Below are 25,046 nucleotides of genomic sequence, written 5' to 3'. Positions count from 1 at the left end.
TCCATTGAAAAGTTCAATTCAATTTTTTTTAATAGGAATTTTATTTGAACACCCTTGTTTTAACATAGCTGCCAGCAACATGAGCAGTTTTAGGGCTTGTTGGAGAACACATTTCATTTCTCATTCCAAAGATGTACTGGATTTTAATAATTTCCAAGGGCAGGAGTGGATGCTGAAATGACAAACTGCTGTTGCCTGCACAAAAGCCTCCAGGCACCCTCACAAAAGCATTGCCAGCAAGAAGATTTCAAGCAAGGACACTTTGGAAGTACTGTGGAAGAGAAGGAAAAGAATGGAATTCCTTTGCATCCATCCATTCTTGCTTCGTGGACAACAGCCTTCAGAGTTTATGAATTAAAGGTGTTTTTTCTGTGCACAAAAACTCTTATAAAAACCAGGAATCCCCAGACTCATCTCAACATTGCTGGCATTTTGGGAATCCTGAGAAAGGCCAGGATTGCTGCCTGCTCCATGCCAGCCATTCTTGGGGATTATCTATTGCTGGCTTCTGTCTTCAGAGGGAAGATGCAACATCTAAATCTGCTAATCTGGCTCAGGAGGAAATCAGCAATCAGAGGTTGGTCTGCACTGATGGACAATGCAAAGGTGGGTTCAGCTATTCCTGCCTTCCCTTTCCCCATTCCAACTGCAGTCTGGAACTGAGAGGTGCTTTTTGTCACAGTTTGTCAGAGAATACTCAGATAAACAGTTCAGAAAGGTATTTTTGGTTTGATGTTTGTGTGCTGTGGGTGGCATCCTGAGACACCTGGTAGAGCATTGCACACGTCATCAGAAATGATGACTTAATTAACAAACTTAACTTAGCAAAATAGTGCAAAACTCCAGTTCCTCCTATTTCCAAAATTAATATTTTGAAGATACTTGACACTTTTAGAATACATATTGTCCCCTCTACAGACTAACTAGAGGTTTGTTCAGTCTTTTACCCTCGTCCAGTCTTCCAGTTTCTTCTTCACTTCCCTCTTGCCTTTCCAGAGTCTGACTGCTTAGTCAGGTGGACTAACCAGTCAAGTAATCAGGATATTTTGGTGGTGATTTATTGGAATTTTTGAAATTTTCTAGCTGTGATAGCAAAGCTTGCATTTTGTAAAGAACTTGTTGTGGTTAGAGCTGATTGGTAACAAACCTTGCCTTGTCCTTGGGTGGTGGGAAAAGCAATGCTGATGTCACCAGTGATTCCCACAGCATCCCTGTGAGTTCAGAGTGCTTTTTTCTTAGACACTGGGGAGTAAAGATGGGCAAATCCTTTAAGGAAACAATATGGGAAAAGTTAAACTCTTTGTATTAACCTCTGCCTTAGGAATGGAGCACAGTCAGGTGTTGGGTGAAAAGAGAGTTCTTTGTACTCCCCACCCTCAGTAACCTCAGAACTCCCAAATCTCCAGGCTGCCCCAGAATCCTGTCTGGGTGTTTGCACCTCAGTGTGTGAGATTTGTTGCTGTCCCTGGTCACTCTGTCCCTGCCTGCTGCCACTTGCTTGTTCCCTTTGGGACATCATACATTCTCTTTTTCCCACCCTAATCACCCTTTTCCACCCCATAAACCCCTGAAACTTTCTCCATGCACTTCTGGGTTGACTTTTGGCACAATGTCAGTGTGTTCCCAGCGCTGGCTGTGCCGCCCCTGCTTCCCTTGGCAGCTGTGAGGATCCACAGATATCAATTCCTGGGGCTCCGTGGAGAGAAAGCAAAATGAGCCTCAGCAACGCCTGGGTTGTGTCCTGGAGATGCTGCAGCATCTTAATGCAGAATCAGTGAGCTGCCTCTTTCCAGCTGTCTCTGCCAATGCTTTCACATCTGGATCAGGGAATTGAGAGCTGTCAGTGAGCCCCCAGTGATGTCTGCCAAGATCCTTGTTCTGTGCATCCCACTGTTTGAGGCTGGGCTGGTTTGCAATCTTAACCAGTATTTAACACCCCTTGGAATCAATCTCCCTGAAAGGTTTGGATCAGCTCCTTCTCTGTCCTCTGCATCACTCATGTGGAAGGGCTGAAAGAACATTCTCACTCTTGGCATGTCCCAGATAAACTCCCAGGTGTGTTCCAGGAATTAAATCCCTTTTACAGTGGGTTCTGTATCCTGAGCCACCTTACCTGTGTTGGTGCAACAGGGATACAGTGATGGACAAACCTCCAGCATCCTGTTTGAATAATGGCCAAAGCAGGACTAATGTGTTGGAGGGTGGATTTCTGCTCTGGCTTCAGCATGTTGTAGATGGGGGATGAATTTTGGCATGTCTGCTTGTGGGTATTTGTGATATTCCATCTCTCCTTTTCCTTAAGAAACAGACATTGAGAACACTGATACTGTTTTGCCTTTTATTCCTCAGGTGTGTAAGGTTCCCTACTTATATAAATATTCCCCAATCTTTGCCTGAAAATGGAAGTCAAAGTTAAATGGGTGAATGTCCCATGCTGCTTCATAATTAACACAAAATAACAGGAATCAGGATATTTTGGGGTGGTTCAGTGGAATTTTGAAATATTCTTTTACACTGCAGTTGTCTCTTGGATTCATCTTTGCCATGGCCTTGTTGCAGCAAAAACTGTTTATAAATGACCAAAAGCTGTTCAGATACTAAAAAGCAAGCTAATAGATCTGAGGGAAATCAGATTTTAGGGAGGAACTTCCAGAAAGGTGATATATCCTGGATCAATAATGTTATATATAGAGCTGAGACTGAATTTATCAGACTGAATTTATCAGACTGAATTTATCCCAGTCTGCAATGACTTCTTTAGTTCCAGCTGGAAATTCAGGGAGGAATTGTCAGCATCTGTGGCAGGAGCCATGGGGAAGAGACCAAGGCAGATGACAGTTTTAATGCCTTCAAAGCTTTCCATTAGCACTCAAAAGAGTCTGACAGGGAGGGAGTTGGATTTCAGCATTTCTCAGGGCTCCCAGCTCTGGTGCTGGAATTTCTCAGCTGGTTTTGTGTGGAGGGTTTGAGTCTGGCTTGTCAGAGGCAGAGTTCAACTGAAGTGCTGCAAAGGGACTCTCCTCTCCCTTTAGATGTGCACTGAAGTGGCTGAGATGAAACCTTACACTTCTCCCTAAAAAAGTCAGTTATTCCATTCTCTGTATGGATATTCAATCCTAAAAACTTCAAGATTTTAACATCTTCTTCTCGAAAAATCCAGCCTGTTCTTATTTGCCTTCTGCAAACCTTCTTTAAAGGACTTTTCCTCTGCAGACATCATTTAACACAAAACAAACCTTCCCCTCCACAGGCTCTTTTGTCTAAAAAACCTACAAAACTCTGAGCAATTTAATAAATCCATACCCAAAATCCATAACTTTTCCAGGCAAGAGCTATGGTAATTTCTCCGTCCTGTGAAGATGAGTGCCTCACTTTACAAGTAATGTCTACTCCAAATTGATCAAAGTTGATATTTTACTGATTTTTTTAAGTTTCTACACGTTTTCTCAGCTCTGTAAGACACATGAACCAGTGACAAACCCTTGAAATATTTTGCAAATGTATACACATTTTTATCTGTGTGGCAAACAACAATATTGAAATATGAAGTGTCATTATAACATTTTTCAATCGTTCTGTGAGCAATTTATGTTCACCAGCAAATGTAAATATTGAAGCTGTGTTAAAATTTCATCGACTCTCTTTGCAATCCCTTTCATCCCTCATTAAAATAGAGTCCTAACAAGCATTTTTCCCAGGCATGTGTGACAACCTTCTCCTGGGAAGTGGTTTTCTTTCAACTTCACACCAGAAATGCTTCATATGATGCTTCATGTCTCTTTTGAGGATGTGGATTTTAAAATAAAAGTTCAATACTAGTTCTTCCTTTTATGGGAGTTTTCCTTTATCTGGAATATATCTTGTGCTCATTTCTTCTGAAGTACAGAATCATGCTGGAGAAAAGAAATCTTCCTTCATGGCAAAAATTTGAGTTTAGACCTTTTAATTTCTATGTATAAGATCTGGTTTTGCCAACTTGATTCCAATTGTCTTCTTGAAGGATCATTTTCCTAATTTCATCCTGGTATGACTTCCCAATCCCGTTTGAAGATGGGGAGAGGAATTAACCAGCTGCCTAAAATTTAAAAGCTGTTCCAAAGACCACCTGTGCCTCTCTTTGGTCTAGGCCAGCCCTGATCTCCTAAACTTTTCTGCACCTGGGTTTTTTGGGTTTTTTTTAGGAGAGAATATTTTAGTTATCCGTAATAACCAGAAATACCTTTGATCCTTCCAGATCAATAGTAAAGAGCTATCCCAACCCAATGGAGTAACTGGGAATGGTGAGGTGGATCTGGAGTGTGGGAATGTCAACCCCAGCAGCCAATGCAGTGTTTCTTCCCAGATTTCATTGAAGGCTCATGAGTCCATCTTGGGATTTATACTGTCCTTTATTGGCATTTTTAATTTTTTTTTGAGATAACTTGTGCTGTGCTCACAGAATGTTTTGCAGCCTTTGCCTGCCTTTCAAGAAAATTGGATCTGCTTCCCCACATTGTCATTTGGGTTGGCTTTTCTAAATTTCCCAGTCCCCAGACACGTGGAGGGGAGCTAAAATAAGGAAAAACTAGAAAGGCAGGCCATGGTGTGATGGGCTGCTGTGGTTTGCTGCCTTTGTGGGAGCTGTTTTGGATTTTCACTCCAGATGAGAATCCTGCTGCAGTACCATTCCTTAGGCACTTTGCAGGGAACCAGGGAAGGAGGGAATGCTCTGAAGGACAAACTGTGCACTCTGTCTGAGGGAATCCACTGTGCACTGTGCACTGATCCAGAGAGCAGTGCAGCTCTGTCTGCTGGGTGTCAGGGGACTTCACTAAATCCTGCATGTGGCAAAATTTATTCATGTCACAGGACTGAGATCCTGCTGCCTTGCACGGATTTTGAAGCTCCCAGGAGCACTTACTTTCCTTTTCCAGGTCTTTTCCCATTGTATAGGCTGGAGAAGGGCAGCATGAACAGGATGTGCATTCTCTGTTCCACTGTTCTTCACTCACAAACTACTCAGTGAGTAATTAGTGTTTAAACCCATTAAAATATTGCTCTTTATTGAATGGGGTTAAACTCAAAACCCCATTGAGTGAGTGTTAGTCTTGCTGAACTAAAGAACTCCCTGACACCTGTGTGCTAAAAGAACTCTTAATAAACAGATTATTGTTAATTGTCCCAGCCTTGGGATAATGTGAGGAGGGAATTACTGAGCATGATTTAGGGCAGTATGAGATTACATTTTTCCTTTAGAGAGCTGTGGTCTGCTTGAGCCCAGAGAAAATTTCTGCCTGTATTTCAAATAGGTAAAATTTGTTCTTGGCTACATCTGGAACCTGATTTTCTGTCTTTATCAAGTGGAGATTTTTTCTTTTCTTGACTGGGATGAATATCTGCTCTCAGAGACACAGAGCTGTGAGGTCAGTGCTGCTCTGTGGCTCTGTGAGGAGATTTGATGCAGGACTTGGCTCTGGTGAGATGCAGATCTTTGCTCCCAGAGAGGAGCAATGCACCTTGGCCAGCTCTGCAGCATCATCTGAAGAACAGCACCTGCTTTCTCCTCAGCTTCTGACTTTTCCTTCCTGGAAGGAAATCATGTCCAAATGCAAAGAAGAAGAAGAAGACAGCCTCGCTTTTCTTTGCAATCTGTTGGCACATCCCCTTTATTACAACATCCTGAAGGCACCTGGGATCTCACAGATTCAGAGATTAACATCAAGGCCCAGGAGTGTTCCAGCAGCACAGAGGAGATCATTCAGCAGAGGAGGGATGCTGAGTCAATAGGTCTCAGTGTCTGAGCTGTCCATGAGTCATGCTGACAGTAGGAGGAATTGCTGCCTAACCTCCAGTGCTGTTTGGCTTCAGAGCCAATCCATCAGGCAGGCCAGATCTGGATCCTGCTCCTGCAGTGCTTGAGGAGATGAGGCTTTGGCTCCACTCCACCCTCCTGTCCTTCTCTCATGGGCTCTAAAGTGTGTTACACTTTCATCTTGGCCTCATCACGAGGGGCTTTGGTTTTCAGAGGCTCTGGGGAGAGACAGAAGTGTAAATCTGTGCATCCCACATGTTTCAGCAGATGAGATTGAGGAACCCATCACCTTGATCCCCCACATTGCTGACTCTCACCCCCTTCCACCTGCTCTCCTTGCCTTACCCTGCTTGTCTTTGTGGCTCTGCTCCCTGCTAAGATGGCTTGTGACATTCTGGCTTGGGGCGTAAACAGTGCAAGGCTGCCTTTGAAAAATATACATGAATAAAAGGTCAAAACTCTCACAGGAAATAATAAAGTTCTTGGTTGGTTGTTGTTTTATTTTTTTTTTTCTGTTGTTGTTTTGGTTTTTTTAATGCATAGTTATGAAAAACAAATTAACCTTTGGGATTTTGAGGAATTCACTGTGACAATGGTCCAGTTTAAAAATAACAACTGCTGCTCCACGATGAGTGTCCAGAGATGCCAGGTTTGTTGTGTTGGCCCTGAGGATCACTGAGTGTGTAGTCCTGGCTTTAAAAAGCCATGCTAATATTGCTCCTCCTGAAGGGCAGCAGGCACAGCCTTACATGGGGGAGTTGCAGGGCTAAGTTTTCTTGAGTGGGAAAACAAGGACTTCATTATGCTCCTGATATCTTTGATCCTGCCTGCTGTCAGGCTTGAATTTTTCTTTAACAATGTTACAGGGGAAGAAAGAAAGAAAGAAAGACAAGAGGGAAAAGCTGGAAATTGCAAAGTTTTCACAGTAACAACAGCGAACATAAAAAAATTGTGGTAAAAGGAGAAACACTCATCAGGTCTGACTCAGACAAGGATCAGTGTGTTACTGACAGGTGCTTGGGCCTCTTTCCCCCACATGACATCAGAGGATATTCCTGCTTCATCTGCAATGGAGAGACTCAGGGTTTTGAAAACATTCTGTAATGATTTCAGAAATTTGATTTGATTTTGGAGACTTGTCCTGCCAGAGGATGATGGCATTGTGAATCTTTTCCCTCAAAGAGATTCAGAGAAGTGGACAGATTGCAATTAGCACAGTGGACATGATTAGCTAATGTTTAATACCTCCATTTAGGTCTGAGAAATGCATCAATTTTGGCATGAGAGAACACGGAGTGTTATCTGACGAGAGAAGCAGAGGAGCAGGAAGAAAAAACAAAAGGCACAAGAGTATCTACGAAGTATCTGTAAGATAAAATTGCCTGGGAGTTTTCTTAGAAAAGCCAACTTAGGCTTGTCTTTACAAGAAGGATGTCATTTGTTTTGTTTCCCTTTGCTACGTGAGATCAGTGCTGCCACATCTCTTGTTTGGATGCAGACAAAAAGTCATGAATTATTAGCAGATAATAGTCTTTCCATGGTTCCCAGAGCTGTGCTGAGGCTCCAGGTGAGTCACCAAGCCCATCTCTGCTGTTTGGAAAGGACAGCCCTGTGGGGATTGGGGTTATCCTGGTGATTTCACTGCATGGGAGGATGAAACAATAACTCATCCTGGCTGTTGGGATATTCAGGCTGGAAGGGACCTCAGGAGGTCTGAACTCAACCCTCCTGCTCAGAGCAGGGTCTGGCCCTGCAGTCAGTCCCAAAATGTGTCACAGAGAGGGTTTAGTCCTTCTCAAGTGCAGGGTTTGGCCTCAGTGAATGTCATAAGGTTCTTAATGTCACTGTTAATATTGAAAAGAGGATTTTTATGCCTTTGTTTGGATGGGTCACATCCTACTGTGAGTGAAATCACTCAGCTGAGTAAACCACCCGTGGGGCTGCAGTTTGCCCTCAAACGATGCAAGGGATGGACTTAATCCTGTAGTATCCTTACCATGGATTTAGCCAAGAGCACCCTGTGGACATCCATTCCTACCCTTCCCTACTCTGGGTTTACAAGCATTACTCGTTTTTCACAGAGTGTTGGAGGTTCTCATTTTAACTAAAGCTACTCCTGTGTGCTCACAGGCCTGGGAAGGACTGACAGAATAACTCCACCTCTTTATCTCCTCTGTGGTGAACTCACACTCTGAAGAAAAATCTCTGGACTCAAGAGGTGAACAGCTTAAAGCTCAGAGGAAACATTTCTTCTTTACTGGGTGTTATTTCTGCTCCGTGAAGAAGAGGCTGGAATGAGCCCCAGGGATTGTGTGTGGATCAGTGCTCAGGGTGAGCATCATGAGTGACAAACTCAGAGGAAGAATATGGGAGGCTCTCCTCATTTATTTCATTATCCTGACATTTGGCATTTGATATTATGACAGCTTCAGTCCTGTTACTTCCTGGGAGCCACAGCCCTCTCTGAAAGGCTCCTTAAGGAAAGATGGACAGGAGCATTTAGAAGCCACATTCCTCTGTCCCTGTGGTTGGTGCAGATGTGGAGTAAAGTCCTCACTGTCTGCAGAGAGGAGAGAAACAGCCAGATCTCCCTGTGTGCCTCAGTGCACATGGAGAGGTGAACTGCCCCAGCTGGCATGCCCTGGGATTCAGTTCTGCTTCCCGAGCCCCTGGAGCAGTTTGGACAGAGCAGTTTCTCCTCTCAGAGTTCTAATGAATCTCATCAGGCTGCAGGAACACCTGCCACTCATCACTGACTGCAGTGCTGACAAAAGAATGGGTGTTTTGTGGCCCTTGTAGGGCTTCTGCCACTCTCCACACAAAGCCACCTCATCCCAGTGCAGCCAGCAGGGGACATTCCGTGTGCCACCACAAGCTGGCCGTGGAACGTGTGCTGGGATCCTCTGACAGCTGTGGGACACTGCAAAGGTTCAGACAACATTATCATCTACTGCTGATGGCCTCAGTGTGCCCAAAGCACTGGAAATGAGCAGCATTTCCTGCTCTTTCGAGTCCTTTGCACTTTATAAAGCCTCTCAAGTTAAGTCTGATTGTGGGAGGAAGGAATAAAGACCTGACTGGAAATCAGCTGCATTCTCTCCTCAGCTTTCTAATGTCACCACCACCAAATCTCTTTATCTTAATCCTAAATCTTTCTCTTGCAAGTCTCTATTTTCTCCTGGGATTCTTATCACCCAAAGCCACCAAGCTTCAATACTTTAGGCTGAGATTTTCTGATCTGGCCCCTCTACGTGCTGCTGCTGTAAAAACAAAGATCTTTTCCATCCCATACAGCAAAAATAAGGGATGGAGAAGTTCCATCCCCTGGCCAAGACCTCAGAGTAAAGCTTCCTTTTCTGCATTCCCAACATTGGCCTTTTTTCCCCCCAAATTCTTTTCCGAGCCTCTGCCGTAACAAGGCCCCTTCCACAAGTGTAACTCAAGCTGGATGTGATTAATAATTCACATTTAGCGCTAAAAGCAAATCAGAGTTAATTTTGTATATTTTGCTTCCTCTCTTTAATCCATGGGTTTCCGTGGAGAGGAGGCTGCGGAGCGCCGAGCTCGCCGTGACTCATGCCTTATATAAGGAACTAAAACATTCTTTAGTTTACAGAGAAGAATGTTCTGGCTCATTATGGGGATGAAAGGAGATTGCTGCATTTCAAATGACATGTATAATTTAGACACTTATTTCTAGGACTGTTTGGAACGGGGAATGAAGAGACACTAAAATGTTTGAAGTGACTTGAGTGCTTCATAGTTTTTAATGTGACTGGCAAAATACACAGCCCTATAACTTTTAAGGCTGCTAATGGAAGAATGGCTCTGAAACTCTAACACACTTCTTTTTTTTCTTTCCTAATACCAGTATTTATTTTAAGCCATGAGTAGAAACTGTTATTTGTCAGTCTGTAAAAAAAAATCTCATTTTTTTCTGCTGGTAGTTACCCGCTGTGCCACCAAAGTGGAAAGAGGAATGGGAAATGGTATTCCAGAGAAACCAGCCAGCTGGGGAGGAAGATGGCAGCAGGTCTGCTGCACTTGGATGGAGCTGGGAGGTTTTTCCCTTTGGCATTTTGAATGTTAAACCTTCCCTACAAAAAGACAGCATGGAATATTCTGTATTTCAGCAGTGCAGAGTTTATTGAAATGAGAATTCAACAGCATCATCATGGTATCGGGAAGCATTTATTTCATTGTGTTCTTTTTAGGATATTATGGTAAGCCAAATCCAACACCATTTCTGGAATTTTGAGGCAGAACAAGCCTCACATGCCCTCATGTTCTGCAGATTACCTTCACAGACTTACACGCTTTGCTGACCACAGGCTGTCCTTAGAAGGCAGAGCTGGGATTCTCTCTTCTCTCTCAGCCCCATTTATTGAGATATTTTAGAAGGACCCAGACAGCAGTGTGTGTGTTCCATGGACTGTTCCTGGCAGCAGCTGGTTTGGTGCATTTCTCCAGCAAATTGCCCATTTTTTTTGGAGGTCTGTGAATTATTTAAGCAAATGCAGTGGGCAGTTCCCTCTGAGCAGGGAGAGTGTGGCAGCCTCCATCCTAACTTTGGAGCCCCCTGTAGAAATTTGGGTGAGATCTATGCCTTGCAAAAACCTCTCAAAACTGTTGAATTATTTATTTTTATTCTGCTTCAAGGACAATGCTCTTCAAACCAAGAGATGACACAAAGGAGCCCTGGGCTGTATAAATATAGAGTCTTTTTATTTTTTTGATTAATAGATACAGTACAATTTTTGACTACATAAGAAAGCATTGTTTTCAGTGCATACATTCTTCAGACAGACAGGAACATGGCAGACAAACATTCCTTGGTGGTTTGGGTATTACATGGCACTTGGTTTATTTCTGGAAGTCCCAAGTTCCTGGCTTTTCCCAGTTTTCCTTGGTTTATTTCTGGAAGTCCCAAGTTCCTGGCTTTTCCCAGTTTTCCTTGGTTTATTTCTGTAGGTCCCAAGTTACTGGTTTTTTCCCCAGTTTTCAGTAGCTGCTTTGACAACTCAAGGTCTAAGGAAAACTGAGTTGAGTTCTACCAGGAGAACTGCTCAGTGCATCCCACACTGTTCTTCCTGTAACCACAGCCCTTGTGGTCCTGACTGACCCAGGCCAGCAAGTTTTCTGTTCTATGTTCCCAAAATATGGAAATAACACTGTCAAACAAACCACCCAGTGCTTGGGCTCAACACTTCCATAGTCCCTGAACACTGCTGACTCCTGAGAGGGTCAAATCCCAAACTCCTCCCTGAATTCTACCTGGGTAAGGTGGTGTTGGGGTCATGACTTTGGCAAAATTCTTTATGGGTTTTTTTGTGGTGCAGTAAACACCTGGAAAAATGGATCCCAGCGTTTGGCCATTACATTTTCAGGGAGGGACAAAAGAATTATTGCTGCCTTTTGTGGTTTTCATTCACTGTGTGATAAGAAAAAAACCTCCAGGCTGATCTGTGAGTATGATAGTGATCCTGAGCAACTCCTGCGTTCAGGAAAACCTGATAATGCTTATCTTGTTCTGTAGCTATTTGCTTGCCAGCAATTCCTGGTGTGTCCAGTTGGTGTGGTGGGATTTAGGGAGCCTGGAGCACATCCCACATCCCCAGAGCTGGGAGAGGCCAGCTGGAATCTGCAAAGGCAGGCAGGACGGGAAGGATAATAAATCATAAACTGCTAACTGGTTGGTTCCAGGCTTACATGGCAACCCCTGCAGTATAAAAGAGAGCAAATCCAAGGATACTCTGGGTTATCTTGGGCATTCTCTGAGCAGGAGAGACGGTTTGTGTCAGGGGGATGTCAAGCAGAGCAGCTGAGGTCTGCAGGAGCCCCAGGTGTGTTCACCTTCAGCACTCAGGGGGTTTGTTTGACACATCACTCAGACTTGGAGCTTTATCTGACCTTCCTTGAGATCCCAAGCAGATCCTGTGGGCTCAGCAGCCTGCTTGGGACCTCCTTCTTGTGAGGATAACCTTACAGAAACCTCATTGTGTGAGGAAAGGACTCTGGGAAAGATCAGATGCACACAGTCACCAGCCTTCATTCTGCTCCAGACATCAATATTGAAAAATCAGTAGATTAAAAAGCTTCTCCCATTCAGGGAAGGACACAAAGAGGCTTCCAGACAAGCTAATATAAACGACTTTTCCTTGGCTATATATTGAAAATTTAATGGGAAAAAGCTCGCTTTAGATGATCTATTCAGCCTCTGCAAGCACAGGATAAACAGCAGAGTGAAATGATCCTATAGCTGATCTTAGGGAAAGGCAGAGCAAAGCAATCCAAGGGGAATGGGAGCGCAAATACCAAGAAATAGATGAGAGAAAAGAGGAGACAGGAGATTGTTCCAAACACCAGCCTGAACAAGAACATGCAGGTGAAGGCACTTGGACACCTCAGTGAGAGGTGACTGTAGGAGGGGAGAAAACACAATTCCACGGAGAGCTCTGAGCTCCTCTGCCCTGATTCTCTGGGCTTCCAAGAGCACAAAAGCAGCAGGAGAGAGCACCATCAAAGGGAACAAAGGGACATGTTAGCACAGATCCCACTGAGCTCAGGTTAGAGAAAGCAGCTGGCAGACAGGAGTTGAGTAAGAATCCCTGAGAAGTCTGACAAAATAATAAACATCACATCATTTAAACAATTTCCCCCTCCTGATCCTCTTGCCAATCCACCAGCCTCCAATTAAAACCCAGGCAGTGGAAATCCCTCACCTTGAACATGAGCTGCACACGGTGACACTTCCAGGAATGAGATAAACCTGCCAAATTCCTCCAGATTCCTGTTTCCTAACTGAAACTAAGTAATGTGGAGAAGAAGTGAGAGGCAGAGACACTCACAGCCCAGAGAGCTGCTGTGCCATGGCACTAGTGGGGCACTGTAAACTGGAGCCTGGCCTGCAAGCATTAGTGAAATGTTTAGTACAATCCTTAACTCTGTTACATCTGGGTATCTCTTGCTCTTTGGACTAAAATGTTACAAATTTTACCATATAAATGAATCCTATATTTGTTGCTACAGGGTACACTATATACATAATTGGAAGAAGAGAACAATAATTAAATTAAGGGAGGAGAGAGAAGGACAAACAAAATATTAGTAAATAAAATAGAAGACAATATGTTCAATAATACTTTTCAGGCAATACTTTTGCTTGTTACATTTTACTATAAGGAGGAATAACATCTTCCACTCAAAATAAACATTGGAAACAGCTGCCCAAACCTCAGTTTGGGGAACACTCGGAGGGGAAGTGGCCACAGGGTCTGCTCAGGATGTTCTCAATTCTGCCACTGCAGAGGAGCTCTCGGTTTTGGGGGCTGTCAGTGCAAGCAGGGGTTTGAACACCTCGAGCCCTGCAGCCTGGGCTCTGTTCAGCTCATCTCAGGTGCCACAGAAAGGCTGATGTGTTCCTGAGAGCCTCTGTGTGCCTCTGCTCTCTGAGAAACCCTGCAGCTCATCCTGCAGAGGGAGGCCACATGCTCAGCTCACCCAGCAGAGTTCCCCATTCTTCCTCAGAACACAGAGCACAGCTTTTGTTCCTACATGGTAAAGTCCATAAGCAAAAGTTTTTCAATGCTGTTTCCTCACCCTGCAGCTCAAGGTGAGTAACAAACATCTCCAGCTGAGGCCATCAACAGCAGAGCCACACACCCTGTCTGCACCTTCTCTGCCTTTTGCCTCATCAATAATTTATTTCCACAAGCAGTGATTGATTACTTGATCAGAGCTATAGATAGCTAATTACTGTTTGAAACAAAGCCGATCCGATGAGCTTCCTGGGGCTCACCAGATGAATTCTTTCCCAGTAGTTTCTTCTCTTCTCTGACCAGCTCTATGCAATACATAGGTACTAAAACACAAAGCAGTGCAAAATGACCACCAAGCAACTACAGCCCACCCCTAGCTGGCAGGTGCACTATGAGCAGGGGGCTCTGGAGAGACTGCAGGTGATTACTAATCACCTCTGAAGTCAAGGAGAAGGAGCAGTGCAGTTCCCCAGAGCCCATCCTTCAGATGCTTGAGCATTCACAGTTAACATGGTGTGGGGTTTGGAGATTTGCTTTCCCCTTTGATAATACCTGAGGCTTGTTTGTGATTCCTTCAGCGTAGCCCACTGCAAGCACTCATCCAGAAAAGCTTCCTGTGCTGCTGCCAGGCTGTGCAGCTGTCTTTGCCAAGGGAACATCATCGTTTTGCAAGGGTTGGATTTCACCCCCCTCTAGCTTGAATCATGAAGAAAAATTCCTTTTTTTGCCAAAGAAGTCAAATCAAGGAAGAAAAGGAAAAGGTTGTGCAAAGCTTGGAGGAAACTGCCCAGGGAGCCATTGATAGATCAGTTTGTAACTCGGGAGGTTACAGCCCTCGCTGTCAATGAACATCTTGCTCATCCTGGCTTTTTCTATTTGCAACCTAGAGACCTTTCCCTTCCTAAATTTGTAAAGCCAACTCTGATTGTTACAGAGCCCGTGAAAGGATAAGGATTATTTGCTGATTTTTGAGGCTGCTGTGATGATGCACAGGGCACACAGGGCACCTGGGCACACTTGTGACAGTCCCTGCCACACCCAGCTGTGGGCCACGGGGAAACCCACTGAGAATCTCTCACACGTGAGAATTTGTGATCCTTTCAGTCCTGCTGCAACAAAGCTTTGAATTACCCTGAACCCTGGAAGGTTCAGATGCAGAGGGCTTTGCATATGATACCAGTATTTACCTTGGCAAGGCAGCCAGAGATAAATGTGTGTCACACAGGCGAGTATTTCCAGGGTCAAACCCTTGGGCACCCACCACAGAATCCAGAGGAAATGCTGTTTTTGTTGTGTGTGTTGTTTTAGTAAATAGCCTGTTGCAGAGAGGAAACATAAAAATGCTGCTGCCCTGCTGGTGCCTCAAGGCTGTGTGTGAGTTTCTGTGTAACTCTTGTGCTGTTGGTCAGTGTTTTATGCACATTCACACCAATGTGTGCATGTGAGCTGGAACTTCTGGTTGACGAGGTTCTTACTTAAGGCAGTGGTTTTGCCTAGCAATCATTACAGATGCATCTCCAGCAAGGCTCCCTATTGCATGTCTGCTAACTAAACTGCTGTTTGAACAAGGGGAAAGCCCAGGGAATCAGATTTAACTGGCCCAAAAGAGCAGGAACACCCGTGCTACCAGCTTTCCCTGGGCCATGCCATCTTTAGGAGTGCATCCTCTGGGCAGTGGAAATTATTACATCCAAATTGTATTGTACAACCAAAATATCTTGGATTTCAAGATATTTTGAAATCAAATTCAAGATATTTTGAAAACCAATCCCTGCAGGGTGTGTGCAGAGCCAGGAGCTGGAATCTTGTGTTCCCAAGCAGCTTGGCAAGACCCTTATGGAGTGAAATGGGAATGCAGGAATCTGTGGATCTGCAAGTGCCAAAGAACAGCCCCAGCCAGGGGGAAAGAGGGGCAGCAGTTTGGGGCTACAGCTCCTACCTACAACTCTGATAGACAGAATGTTATTAATTTACTGCAGGTCTTGCAATAGGCTTTAAAAGATAAGAGAGAAGATGCTCTTAAATAGTTTCTAATCACATCCGAGATGTGCCTGAAGAAACAGGTGAAGCATGATCCTGGCAGAATTCCCTTCTGTTTCCAGGCTCCCTGGAGGCACAGGAACCTGGCAAGGCTGAGAGGTGCAACCCGTGCTGGGGGCACTGGTTACACTGGGGGGGCTGAGTAGTGCATGACGGAGTTGTAATCCGGAGGAGGGCTGTGGCATTCCAGGTTGGGATCCATGGGGAGCAGGACAGAGTCTTCCAGAGATAAGTCCATGGTGTCCTCTTCCACCTGCACTGCTGGCTGGTACTTGACTGTCTCGTGGTCGGATAGGATGGATTCCTTGCTCCTGCTGACAGCTCTCCTCCTGTTGGGAACAGACATTGGGGTATATCCACCCTGCCTCCATAATGAACGGTCAAAATTAAAAAGTAAATACATAAAAGTCTCAATTTACCTCTGTGGCACCCTGTAGGGCAGTGACATTTAACTGAGATCGATATTTTAAACAACTCCATGTTTTAAAAGTAGATTTAGGAGTAAATGGAGGAGCTCTGTTGCCCTGTCCTTTCAGCTCAGCACATTTCAGTGCACTACAGATCTCTTACTTGTAAAGGCACCTGTCCTGTCCATACAGTAATATCCTCCCTCATTGTTCTGACACAGGTCAGTAAAAATTTGACTTTTCTGAAAGCACAACTGAAGGCTATGACTTTTCTTGAAGTATAATAAGGGATGAAACCCTGAATAATCTCTGACAGACTCTAATTTAAAACGATACTGAAAGCAAGAGTGTGCGTTGAACACGCTCAGGCAGGGCAGGGTAAAATCCCTTTTATATTCCCCAGCCCTTTAACATTCCTGAGCAAGGGCTGCTGAAGGACAGCTCTTTGCAGCATTCCAGCTGCTTTCATCTCCTGTCTTCCCTTGTTCCAGGTGATGGAGGTGTGGGACAGAGCAACTTCCATCACAGGCAGCAACCTGAGGGTTAAAAGCAGGAGAATCCTGAGAAGATTTGTGTCACAAGGTGACCTTGAGGAACAGCAAGGCTTGTGGAGAACTAAACAGGTTATTTCTGTCTGCCTTAGACTTAGACTTAGACTGCCTTAAAAATAATGTTTGTCAACCTTGGTTTCTGCCATCTGAGCAATTCATTGGAAGAGGCCTGGATAATTTAGAGGTGATTCTCCAAAGGATCCCAGTGTGACAATGGCTTTGGAGCTGCTGCACTTTGCTCAGGACCCTTTAACTGCAGCTCTTGGGAAGGAACCTCAATCACAGACTCATTACAGCTCTGCTCAAGTCCCAGCTCAGAATGACATGAATCTGCCTGGGAGAATTAAAAATCAAGCCATGCCCAAGCACTTGGTGTGTGTATTTCATATGAGTTTAAAGTAGGATAAAGTTACATTTTAATGACCCTAAAGCAAATCTGAATAGTCAACAGCTCATCAAATAATTGTAGAATTCATTACACTCATTTTATTGGCACTTCTGCAGTGCTTCCAGTCCCCAGCAGCTGCTCGTGGGCTCACTGGTGTGCTTTAGGAATAAAAGCAAAGGCAGTTCCTGCTCCAGGGAACAAACCAGACCCAGCAACTGCAGGGAGGGGAGCAAAAGCCATGAGTAGAAAGTAGCAGCTCCAGGACAGGAGCTATGTGTGTGTCATGTTTAGGGGATCTGGAACCCATCAGGAGCTTCAGATTTCCCACAAGCTGCAGATATTGTCACTGACTGAGTCAGTGTCTTAAAATAATTAAAATTGTTTCTGGTTCAGAAAAGATCCCAGGTGTTCAGAGCACTGGCTGGAGCAGAACCCTGGTTTCTCCTCTGTGCACAGCCACATGAGCAGCCTGTAGGCTCCATCTGTGAATTACCTACCCCTGCAGTTCTCTGCTGCAGGGGAATGTGTGGTGATGTTCTGTACATCAGCCACAAAGCTCTTGTGCAGCCAAATTCAGACATAACTCATGGCTGCAGCTGCAATGGGACACGGGCTGTTGGATTTTTGGGTCTGATTTCGGTGTGCTCTGCTGCCTTTCCATGGGGTATTTGCATCTCCAGCTTTGGGGAGTGAAGCTGAGCTGAAGAGCCAACCCACCATGTCCTGCATGGCTGGGATGAACCTGGGTTCTGTGATTTCTGCAGAGGCAGAGTTTATACAGCAAAGCTGCTGCTCCTGTGCTTTCAGACCTGCACAAGGCATTGAAACCAAACCTGTGGAGTGGCAGAGCAGAAATCCTAAAATAAATAATAAGCCTGAGAACTTCAACAAAAATGTAGCACCCTCTGCTTTCAGGACTCAGTATTTCCTCATTGTCCAGATCAAAACATGAGTGGAAACTCCTTATGCATCTATACATTTGGCAGCTGTCCATTCTCTACACACAGTTTGTCTGCAGATAAATTCCTCCCTGACGTGAGCAGTGGAACCACAGCTTTGCCTCACTGTTTATTTATGTAATTCTCTTTTTGCTGCTCACTTCCATTGACTCGTGTCAGACAATCCCATGGATGCTCTGGCTTCCAATTTGCCAGGTATTAAAGTTGTCACTGGCGACAGGGAGAAGCTTGAAAAGATCTGTTTAACTTGGCCCCCAGCTTGCATATCTCTGAGTTATTAGGGTTTACTTTGGCCACAAAATGGGAAATTTTCAGCCCCCTGTAGACTCCCAGCAAGTGTTCCTGTTGGTTTCCTGCCCCTGTGGGTCAGGAGATTGGATATCTGGGGATAACTCTGCCTCTGGCTGAAATCAGGCTGGGCTTTGAAGGACTCCTAAAGGCTGATATCTCCTATCTGCTCCAAAGGCAGCAAGCTGATGAGTTAGGGCAGAGGGAAGTTGTGTCATTTGCTATCTAATGGCAGACCAAAATGCAATTAACTTCCAATACTGTTCCTTTCATCCAAATGCACTTCCCAATTCAAGCTCTCCGAGGGGCTGTGCATTTTCCCCTTTCATGCTGCTGTTGCTGACACTTGTGTCTGCTCTGCCTGTGCACAGGCTGCTCCTGGGGATGAGGCTGCAGCATCCCTTTTCCAGCTGGCCTTGGCATCTCATTTGCTCCTCAGACACTTCCACAGCCCCTCAGAGCTCAGCCTTGCCTCAGCTGTGCTCAGTGCCTGGGGCTCCAGGGGACAGCAGGATGTCCTGGGCCACTTGTACCTTCTGCCTGAGCCCCCCAAAAACAATCCCTGACTGGAGGTGTTAGGTGTGATCAATCACACAGTTCTGCAGCTCCAGAAGTTAATAATGGTTCTGTAATGAAATGAATTCATTAAAAGCTGGCCATGACTTGGTTCAGTGCCTCTCCTGGGCTGGCACTGCACTGCCCACGAGGTATTTCCTCACTGCTTTGCCTCTGCCTGACCCCACAGTGCTGCTCAGTGTTGATAAATGTGCTCAGAGCTGGGACTGCCCCAGCCCAGGTTCCCTTGTCAGTGTTCCCACCATGGCACAGCACTGAGGGTCAGGGTGGGAACACCACAATATTCAGCTGCAATTCAGTTGCCACTGGCCCAAACTTGTCCCATTTTGCAGTGACCACCCTGAGAACTTGTTTGTCCTTGCACAAGGTGTCCCATTTGGGAACACAGTCTGAGTATTAAGTAATCTTCCACCAACTTTTTAAAGGTTTCTGAAGGTGCCAGAGTTGTTTAGAAGACACCACAGAGGATAATCCTGCAATAGCTTGAAGGCCTGAGTGACCTACTGAGGCTTTTTCTTCCTACTGTATGAACCAGAGATTTTGGAGGTAGAAAAATACTGAAATCATCAAAGAGCTGGGAAATCATTACCAGAGCTGTTTATTTTATGTGAGAAGGAGCCAGTCTCTGTTAATCTAAATTTTGGGGTCAATGACTTGAAGAGGAGTGTGGAGAAAGAGATGAGTGCAGGAAAATCCTCCTGAGCAGGGAGGAATTCCAGCCCCAAGTGCAGCACTCCCTCCAGTGCTCTGCAATCAGAAACCCAAGGATTTTGCCCTCAGTAGGAAAAACTAATAGACTTTGCTGTCCATGTAGGAAACCTGGCCGTGTTCAGACACTGTGTTTAGGGAAAGATGAGAAATTGGGCTGATTGCTGCCAAGTGGAGCAGTTTGGCTCATGACTACATCTCCTAATAACATGTAGGAGCTTCAGGGCTTTGTAGGAGCTTTCAAAGGTGTTTAATGAGGCTCAGAGTAAGACTGGTTATTTTTTTCATTTTAACTTTTTCAGCAATTAAAGAAATAAAAGGGTTATTTTTTCCCCTTCTGGTAGCTATGACTGACTCACAGCTTGCTTTAATCCATTTTCAACTGAGTGCTGTGCAGTAGGAATTTCATCCTGGGCTCCCCTCTGGCAGTACCAGTGCAGCAGCAGTCTGCTGGCAAGGAGAGTTTGAGGGGTTTGGCTCAGGAATTCACTGTCTGAAACCACTTCAAAACACAAAGTGCAGGTGACAAAGTTTTCCCAGGCCAAAGCCACCCTGGTGTCCCCTCACAGTGTGGCCAGGCTGCTCAGCTGCCCCTGGGCAAAAGCAATAGCATGGAAAACACTGCAGTCAAACCCACAGCCTTTCACAATTCCCCTTCCAGTCCTCACTACTGGAAGCACAGAGCTTAATCCTTGAAGAAAAAGTGGTTTACATAACTCCTGAGTAGCTACTCATTGCTCATTCCAAGTTTGTGTTTGGAGAGCTCAGGTCAGGTCACAGTGCAAGGTGCTGCATGAAGACACAACAATAAATACATTTCTGATTTTCTGAACTGCATTCTGCCCTGGAGCAAACATGTTGCCATGCCTCATTTCACTGAGAAGGTGCAAAAGGATTCCAGCCCAATGCTGGCTGTATTTTTGCTGTGCACCCTGTGTTTGGACACCAATGCCTGATGTTCCTGAGCAAAATCCAGCAATTCAATATTCCTGCCTTGCCTCAGGCCCAGCTTGGCTTTGGCAAAGGCAGAGCCCTCAGAGCTGGGATGGGGATGAAGCATCCAGAGCCCAGAGGCATCAGCTGAGCCTCAGCTGATGTCGTGCACCTGGGCCAGAACCAGATCAGGAATTTCACATCCTAGCAACAGAGGATAATTGGGTTTGGGGGGGAGAAGGGGAAGGGCTGGGGGAGGACAACTGAGCAGATATCGAACCTTTTGTCATTTCAAACAATAACTTGATTATAGAGTCTCTGGGAGAATTTTAAAGCAATGCTTGGCAGTAGGCTGATAATATTGTGAGATGGAACCTGACACCAGAGCCATCCCATCATTAAATCCCCTCTGTGCTTCCCTGAATGCTGATTCCAGTGCTGTTATCCCAGGCAATCTCTCCATCTCTCACTATAGCTACTGCTGTGACTTTCTACTTCAGCAGCATCAAATGCTCAGAACTTTCCTGCTCTGTTTTAGCAGCAGGAAATGCTCAGGACTGCTTAGTCCAGCCTAACAGTGAGCCCAGGCCAGAGTATCAGATTTATCCTCACTAAACTCTTGACACTGACACTCCATGGTGTGTGCTGTTGGCAAATTTTAAACTCAACAGAGGAATGAATGCAGGATAAATAAACACTGAGATTTTGGCAAAAATAATAAATGCAGCCACCCTGGTTTAGAAAACATGCTAAGCCTTTGAACAGTTTTGTTTTAGAAAAGAAAGACTTTGAAAAGCATCCAGGGTAAATGTTTTTGATAGAGAGAGATACACAATTACCATGGGTGACTTTATCTCCCCTGTTAAACCCACACTCCCTTCTGACCTCTCTAGATTATTCCACAGCCTTTGGAGGCTTGTTTGTCCAGTTGTCAGTGCAGGAACACCCAGGGGTGTCCTGTCCTCAAACAAGAGGCTTTGGGGTGCTCTGCACTGGTAAAGCTGCTCTTTGTGCCAATCAGGCTCTGCAAGATTCACAAAATAAAAAGGCAGCTGGTAAAAAAGCTTTCTCAGCTGGACCTCAAACACTCAGGGAAGGATGTGGCCAAGCAAAACCACAGCTCTGTCCATGCCATGGTCGCCAGGGGCCTGGGAATCAGGAGGTAACAAGCCCAGCTTGTGCAGGCTCTGCTGGGATGCTCTGGCAGGGTCTGCCTGGCACTGAAAGGCTCAGGAATCTCATGCTGGATGGAGTCCCTATGGAAGTGTGGACTGGAAGTGGGGAGAGCCCAGATGGTGAGGTCAGGCAGGGATTCAGTGATCCCACAGAGCCTCACATCCATTCCCAGGGGGCCTGGTAGCAGTTCAGAAGGTTTTCCTGGAAATCTCTAAAGAACAGGAGGGAATTCTTGTGTTTCTACATCTGGCTGGATGTTGACTTCTCAGATTTTGAGGAGAAAGCCTAGAAGGGGCAGAGAGGCAACCTTCCTCTGCCAACCCTTTATCCAAACAGGAGAAATGCCACAGAGAAAAGCTGTCAGGGGTGATTGACAGAAACCCTCAGAAGGATAAATCCTATCAGGGATAGGATTGTGTGTGTGAGTTGGATTTGTGTCAGTGTGACATCATGCAGGAAAGAGGGGAATCAGCCCAGGTAAAGCATCACAGTCACACAGCTCCTGTTTTTAGAGCTGCTGCCATTTGGTCTCCATGGTGATGGGCTGTGCTGGCAGGGATGCTCTGGGTGTGTGCAGAGGATGAAAACATGGAACTGCATGAGGATCTCTGCTAATCTCACCAGCTCCAGCCCTGCAGGAAAATACTGCTGGACAACAACATTCCTGAGGTCACACTCCTGTCCAGCACAATCCAAGCATTCTCATGCTCCCTGTTAGTGTTGTCTTCCCTTCCTTATGAAACTTTCTCCCCTCTCTCCAATCATTTTTTGGAGGCTTTTAAGGGCTGAAAAGACAAGGCAAGCCCCTTGCATCTGCTTTTCTCTCTGAGTGAGAGACAACTCCTCCAAACCACTGCCATACTCTGACCATGCCCTCTCCTGGGAATTCTCCCAGAATTTCCAGAAGTGCACCAGGCTTATTCTCTTCCCTTATTGCTCTTCAATGCAGTAAAGGGGTGACATGGTGTAGAACAAGCTCTGCTGGGAAAGGTCATGGAGTTCCTCAGTACAGAGAAAACTCATACAAATCTCAGTAGATTTCAGAGGAAACTCTAGGCAAGTCAGTAATTAGCTTAATTAATAGACAAAGAATTCATCACTATGTTGTTTAATATTTTGGGCAGCTATTCTTTGAAATTCCACATGTTGACATTTGAATCAGTAAAATGGGTTCCTGTTGTTAGGAAGGTGGAGAAAGCCTATTTCACTCTTGGCTCACCTCTCTGCCTGTGTGGTTGTTGCGGAAATACAGAGAACTGTGAGCAAAAAGCTAAAAGTCTGCTTTGACTCTTCAGTGCTTGTCCTATGAATGGATAAAAACCCAGCAAACCCTGTCCCAGGCTCTGTTTGTAAAGCAGGTGTGAACAATACCAGCCAGGGCTCAGGGAGGTGCTGGGATTGAGGGAATTCTCTGCAGGACTGTCTCAGAGTGATGATAAAGCAGATGCAGCAAGCAGGGTTTTGGGAAAGGCACTGCTGGCAGAGCCCAGGCTGCTCTTTAGAGGCCTTTTAACTTGACTCACATCTCATGAGCTGCAAAGATGCCACTCCTTCTGTCTGAGTTAAATATACCCACTGGTACAATTACAAATGTCAGGTTTTGGATTAATAAATCGAGTTCTTCAAACTTTGTTCCATCCCTGGGAGAGAACACTGGGGAGGGAGTGGACATACAGCTAAATTAGACCTGTATATTCTCATTTTTTCCTCCTATTGTTTCCCATTTGCATAATCTGCTGCCCCCTGATCTCAAACCACATTAGCCAAGGTCTCTTGGTTATGGGACTGAAACTCAGAGTTCATCTCCTTTCAACTTGCCTGGATATCCTGCAGTTTTCCCTTTGGCATCAGAAACAAAATTGCAAATTTCCAAAGCATTCCTCTGACTGGAAGAACTGTCTGAAAAAGAAATCCCCCGGAGTACTCACGCCAGAGCCATGATCCCATAGGGCCAGGAACGGATTTCCAACCTCTTGGGGCTTTTGATCTCATCTGATGTCAGCACCATCCCACTGTCTGACTCCTGAGGAGCAAAAGGAAGGGAACATCAGGGAAAAATGGAATCTGTGTGCTGGGCTTGGTGTAGGAGCCACCAGTCCTTCAGGATATTCTCTTATCAAGGCCTGTGTTATCAAGTTTTGTCCCTCTGTTCCTGATAATGCTGCTCTGGAGCCTGGGAACATTTCCCTTGGTTTTGTGAGAGGAAACTTTTGGAGCTGTATTTCCAAAGAGCACCCTTAACATGAACGTATCAGAAAATAATTTGACATTTTCAAACTCGAAGCTGATATTAAGCATGGCATATGGGCACCATGTACGTAGGATAGCTGAGATATGAATAGACTGAGATTCATAAAGAATATATCCAATAATTCTGGCTGGGCTCCTCCGAGGAAAAGCTCCCTAAATACCTACTGGAAATACACTATTAGAAACACTGGGATTTGAGGGAAGTGGAAGTTCAGTAGCATTTTGCAAATGCAAGTGCTTTGCAAAGATTTACAGCCCTGGCCTTTATGGGGTTTTTTATGAGCTGTCCAACACAAGTGTCTGGATTGGTGTTAAAGTTGGGGTTGTGATGCTGCTGCACTGAAAGCTGAGTCTCGAGGTTGCAGCTAAATCAAGCTTTTGGTGCTAAGTTTATACAAGCAGACAGACATGACAGCCCTCATTAAAAGCAATTTTAAAATATGAAATGGTCTGGGGGTTCCTTTGCATTTGAAATATTTTGTGATGCTGGAAAGTTGCACATGAAAGTTGCACATGTGCATTTGTGAAAAGCAAGACAGTCTGCTGTTGCCCTCAACACACAAGTGAAACTCTGTTTAGTCTTATTTTACCAGTCAAACTGATGGAGATCTAAAAAATCATCTCATCAAACAAAAATAACAAGCAAAAGCCTTTTTACACATGCTTTGGTCATCTATCAGTTGTTAAAAAGATCGGTTTATAAATGAGTTTATACAGTGAAATCCTGAATTCATGAGGTGTGTCAAACCCTCAGTAAGACCCAGGGTGTCTCTGGTTTTTATCTCCACTGTTTCCCTTTCCAACATGTGGCCCAGGACAGTTTATCTGAGGGCTGCTCTGCAGTCTGCTGACACTCTCTGGTAAAAGAATCTCCCCAGAGATTGCAGATAAGTGCCACAATGGCAGGAAGGTGTGCTGGAGCACTTGGACAGCTCCCGGGCAGCTCTTTGAAATAATGACCTAATGACTATTCAGGGCTTGATCATTAAGAAAACTTTAATAGCCCAAGTGCTCTTGCTTTGTCCAAAAGCAGATCAGACAATGATTTTGATTTAAAAGATCCTCCTTGAAATATCACGTTTATTTCTGATCTCTTGATGTATTATCACCTTTTTGTGAAACTTTACCCCTCATGTAAAGGCTTATTTTCAAATGCCATGAACAGGGAGCACTTAGGCAGGTAATGCTCATGCTGGCAGCAATAATCTCTCACTGAGACTGGATTGATCTAGCAAATGTCTTCGTGTGATTCACAGGGACAGATTTTTATCCTGCAAGAGGGAAGATGCAGGAGCCAGGGAAATTTCTAAGCCTTCTAATCCCTGAGATGCACCGATAAAGAGACAGGAATTCCATCTGGTAAAATGTGAGGCAATAATGGGCCTCAATTTGTGCTCAGCAGAGAACAAATGAGAAACACACTGCATTTGTCAAGGACATG

The 25,046-nt window shown here is 45.0% G+C and overlaps 1 protein-coding gene and 2 long non-coding RNA genes across 6 annotated transcripts in view; 1 reads left to right on the top strand and 2 right to left on the bottom strand.

Annotated features, from left to right (window-relative positions):
• LOC146437263 (uncharacterized) overlaps positions 1-16,404 on the top strand; it is an 89,981-nt gene extending 73,577 nt beyond the window's left edge. The window contains exon 3 of the long non-coding RNA XR_014852163.1: positions 16,268-16,404. This is a non-coding gene — a long non-coding RNA (uncharacterized LOC146437263). The remainder of the gene's footprint in view (positions 1-16,267) is intronic.
• Positions 10,496-11,474, bottom strand: LOC146437264 (uncharacterized). The gene is made up of 2 exons (XR_014852162.1): positions 10,775-11,474; positions 10,496-10,725 (listed from the first exon to the last, which is right to left on the bottom strand). It is a non-coding gene; the product is annotated as an uncharacterized LOC146437264 (long non-coding RNA).
• Positions 12,783-25,046, bottom strand: part of LOC146437261 (vascular endothelial growth factor receptor kdr-like) — a 119,138-nt gene continuing 106,874 nt past the window's right edge. For all 4 annotated transcript variants that reach the window (XM_085060028.1, XM_085060030.1, XM_085060029.1 and 1 more), the window contains 2 exons: positions 23,284-23,378; positions 12,783-15,698 (listed from right to left, as the gene is read on the bottom strand). In XM_085060028.1, coding sequence (XP_084916154.1) covers positions 15,494-15,698; positions 23,284-23,378 — 300 coding nt within the window. In that variant the 3' untranslated portion in view covers positions 12,783-15,493. The remainder of the gene's footprint in view (positions 15,699-23,283; positions 23,379-25,046) is intronic.

This window comes from Lichenostomus cassidix, chromosome 4A, assembly GCF_008360975.1.
Source record: "Lichenostomus cassidix isolate B80296 chromosome 4A, HeHo_3.0, whole genome shotgun sequence".
In the NCBI taxonomy this organism is placed as follows: Eukaryota; Metazoa; Chordata; class Aves; order Passeriformes; family Meliphagidae; genus Lichenostomus; species Lichenostomus cassidix.
The sequence above is the reverse complement of the archived record's forward strand: the minus strand, read 5'-3'. Positions and strand labels throughout refer to the sequence as shown.